This window comes from Halyomorpha halys, unplaced genomic scaffold, assembly GCF_000696795.3.
Source record: "Halyomorpha halys isolate HHAL.00 unplaced genomic scaffold, Hhal_1.1 Scaffold141.1, whole genome shotgun sequence".
In the NCBI taxonomy this organism is placed as follows: Eukaryota; Metazoa; Arthropoda; class Insecta; order Hemiptera; family Pentatomidae; genus Halyomorpha; species Halyomorpha halys.
The window spans coordinates 181,176-185,471 of NW_027111321.1; the positions used below are offsets into that span (position 1 = coordinate 181,176).

Genomic DNA, 4,296 nt, shown 5'->3' on the forward strand with positions numbered 1-4,296 from the left:
GTCCATCTTAACACAAACAACCCAACGAACACTTTGGAAGGACGTGCACCGCCATCTTTCTTGTTTTTAAAAAATAACGTATTTCTTTTAGACAAAGAAAACTGGTTAGCTTGCTTTATAATTTAAAATAACAAATAGCAATATTAAAATTATACATAAAATAAAACATATCAAAACCCTTTTAACATCAAAATATACTATTCACTAAAAAAGAGCATATTACAATATATATGTTTTTTAATATGTTTTTATTTTATATATCGTTTCAGTATTATTTATTTGTTCTATTAAATCAAAAAAGCATGCTAACCAACTTTCACCAGTCAAATATGAAGTAGAAATACGTTGTTCGAAATAAAGATAAGGCCCATGTCCTCCCAGAGTCCATTGAATCACGGCGATGTTGAGCAGATTCAAATATTTTAAAAACTTTATCTTTCTATCATGTTTGTAATTACAGTAGATTCAAGTAAAATTAGAAGTTGAAAAATAAGTGTTGAAGATTAAAATTCATAAGAAAAAATTCAAAACTGTTGTGCTACAATCGATGTTTACATAGCTCTAGGTTAACTTTGACTTGAAGTTTATACGTGGGAAAGGTAGGATGTATCCTGGATGCAGGAGGTCCGGAACATCCCTTGTCTCCCTCAGTGGGACATCTAGAATTATCCAAAAAGTGTCTCTTTGTTTTAGATCGCTGGAATAAGATTTGTTGAATACTGTTAGAGGACCAAATGCTTTGTTTAAAGACAGTGTTTTTTCGTGAAATAGAAGTCATCAAAAACCATCAGTAATCATAGTAAATCATAAATTCTTTAGTATTGCTCAATATATAATTAAATATATTTGAAAAAGTGTTATTAAAGTTAAGTGTTCTTTGCCTAGAAACCAGCCCTGAGATTAAATTAAGAGTCTAAAATGTTTTAAAATTTAAATAAAATTCTCCTATCTGTTTAATATTTAAACCTGAGCTATACCTAACATACGAGAATAAGTAAAAATTATTAAAATTCCCTTTATTTATTTTTAAATAATTTTTAAATATTTAAACATAGACATCCTCAAATATAGCAGTAGCGAAGCGAAGCTTTGCCGAATTTACTAGTTGCTTATAAAATCTCTCCTCAGGACTGTACTTTCTGAGCTAGTCCTTCAGAATTTAAATGGTAATTTAAGTTCTGGCTCGTTCATCCTTCAAGTAAGAGTATGATACGGCTCTGACACTATAGAAAGTGTACAAGCTTCTTTCACCAGTAAGTTTACTTCCTAATTACCTGCAATCCCACAATGGCTTGTTATCCTGGAAGCCTTTGTAACTGAACTGAGTTGAGGCAGGTTCAATTCCTGTCTGGATGGATTAAGTTTTATTTTGTTACATTCACACAGAAGGAAAACTCAAACCTCCCACTCTGGTTAGAATAAGTTGGTTACCACTAGGGTACCATCTGGACTCACTGGGAACCCTAATTCATCATTCATATTAAACCTTGACTGTGTATTGTCAACTATGTGAGTCGAAGAGGGAAAAAATGTCTTCTACAATTCCTATTTAATTATCTCTCATTCCTTTTAGTATTATCTATTGGCCTGATCAGTATGCTGTATACTAACAAATTAAAAAAGTTGAGCAGCCGCTCCTGATTTTTTTTTTTTAGTTCGTCCTGTTCTCGAACTAATATTTTCTTTTTTAAACTATAAGAGGAAACACATGATCATTATTGATAAAATTTTAATGCATTCTTCCATTTCCTAGTGAAACTTCTGAACTAACACAATTTTTTTTTTTTTTTATTGATTGGAACTTTTAAAGTTTTTAATTAATTTATATGCTGTATCAATTCAGTAATATAAAATATAGAAGTTTTTTTAGTGTTGAATATAGTTAATACTCTTCGACTTCTTGCCTTAGGGAAGAGTCTTCCGAAGAAGAAGTTATGCCTGTGAGGGAGAGGGGGCCAAGGCGAAGAAAAGGCTTCACTGCTCCAGAAATTAAGGACAGCGAGAAAAAACCTACGCAAGATGCAAATGTCAAAACTGAAACTAATAAGACGCAAGAGTCAGTAAAAATTATCAGCGGTGGATTGTGGACAGATGACGATTTCGCTGACCTCATAAGGCTTATGAAAAAATATCCCCCAGGCACTCAGGAAAGGTGAGAAAAAATAATTTTCATTAGTATAACATATTGTAGCATGCAATTTTCCTTGTAGTAACATAATGTATTTATTATATTCTTGTCGATCGTTTCAGATGGGAAAAAATTGGACAGACGATGAGAAGGCCTACACACGAGGTGGCGCACATGGCCCATAAAATGAAGGATGATGGCTTCAAGCCTATCGCAAAACAGGTACTGAAGAAACTAAGAAAGTCAGTCAAATATGGTACCTTTGGTTTAGCCGTCATCATCTTCTTCCTCTTGTTGTTTTGATCACTGTGGTGACCATGTTGGTTTTATTACTTGTTCCTCTCGATAAGTTCCTACCATTTTCTCTAATGTTTCGTATATAAATAAAACATTCCGTCCCACCTCCTCCACAGAAATCCTTAAATTAATTTTTATTTTATTTTTTTATTAATCTTTTTTAAAGACTGATTGTAAGATAGTTCTCCTGAATTATAGGTAGGGGTTTTAGGTTAGTCATCTGTTTGGATTATGTTCCATACATATTTATGACAATATTCCTAAGATAAAGGTATAAATGTGCAATAAATATAAAAATAAAATATATATTTAGGTTTGCCACTTTATATATACCTTGCACATCAGCCCCATTATGCACAGATAATTTTATTTTTCTAAATGTATTATGTCTTTATTTTAATTTATGATTATTGCTAAGTATTTTTATTTGTATTTATTTATTTTTTTTTTTAGATATTTTAAAGAAATTTTAGTAAACTATTCCCCAACATAGCTCCTAGCAGTTATTGGATCCTATCGTATGTGTGTAAATTCCCTATCAGTTTTTAAAACGTTTTCCTCTTTATAAATTTAAAATAGTACAATGTTAGGAAATTATAAATCATAAAAGATGGCCAACAATATTCACAATTTGCGATATTTAAAAATAAGAAGAAAAAAAAACAGGAATCTATAAAATAGATTATATTGTATAATTTATGCATAATAATTATTTGTATTTTAAAAATTGTTTATCTATTAAATAATTGAATAATTATAATTCATAAAAGATGGTAAATAATATTTACAGTTTGCAATATTTAAAAATAAGAGAAAAAAACAGGAATCTATAAAATAGATTATATTGTATAATTTATGCATAATAATTATTTGTATTTTAAAAATTGTTTATCTATCGAATAATTGAATAATTATTTATTAGATTAGAACATGTGATTTTCCTATTGCATTCACTAGGATAGATAGTTAAATAAGTTTAACATATCTGTGTTATCTTATTACACGCTCCGACCAACATCTCCACTGTCAACAGCAAACTCATCATGATTTATTTCTGATTTTGTTGAAATTGACATTTTACGATTAGAGAGCATCAGTTAACACTTTGACTGCATTTGATGACACACTGTCACTAACTTAACACATTATAACTCACTTATCACACTATATTTTTGTGAGTGATAATAGTGTTGATGTAATATGTAATTAAAGTTTTAAAATCGAATGGAAAAGTGACAAAAAATAGGTTAATTTGATTAAATTTAGTGACATGGGCAGAATAGCCTGCCAAAAGTTTTTGATTGTTGAATGTGAGGAGTAAATTTATATTTCAGGTTGTCCTTGAGGATGACTCGGTTGGCCGAAACGTTGGTATATGGTAGTATAATAAAGAGTGTGACTTAATTTGGTGACAAATTATTTTATTTAAACAATTAAATTATGTATTCTGTTAAATCATTTGTGAATTGGGAGTCCTCCTGTGGCACACCCATGCTCCATGAAGTTGATACTCTGCCAGTTGAACATGATCTTGACCGAATCACCTCCTTGCACAGCCATTGGTTTAGAAACTGTACTTTCACATCTTGACTAAACTGAACCCAATAGTTTCGTATTAATAATTATTGGTTTTAACAGAAAATTTTATAAAAGATATGGCAGAACTCTAAAATGACAATCCTGTGATTGAATAAACTTTTAAATAAATTATTCACAAGGGAGATTAAGAATTTCTCTGTAAATATTATTAATTATTCTCTTGTTATAATGTAATTATTCCACTATCTTGTTTTCTTTGCCATGTTAAAGGCCTAAAATGTAAAATGCCATAAACAATAAATGAGAAGATGGTTGTGATTGTGGTCAGTGAA

At 30.1% G+C, this 4,296-nt stretch overlaps 1 protein-coding gene across 1 annotated transcript in view; it reads left to right on the forward strand.

Moving 5' to 3' along the window:
- The window catches only part of LOC106678412 (uncharacterized protein F54F2.9), a 23,383-nt gene that overhangs the window by 14,361 nt on the left and 4,726 nt on the right, over positions 1-4,296 (forward strand). Inside the window, exons 7-8 of the mRNA XM_014416899.2 lie at positions 1,910-2,152; positions 2,251-2,350. Coding sequence (XP_014272385.1) covers positions 1,910-2,152; positions 2,251-2,350 — 343 coding nt within the window. The remainder of the gene's footprint in view (positions 1-1,909; positions 2,153-2,250; positions 2,351-4,296) is intronic.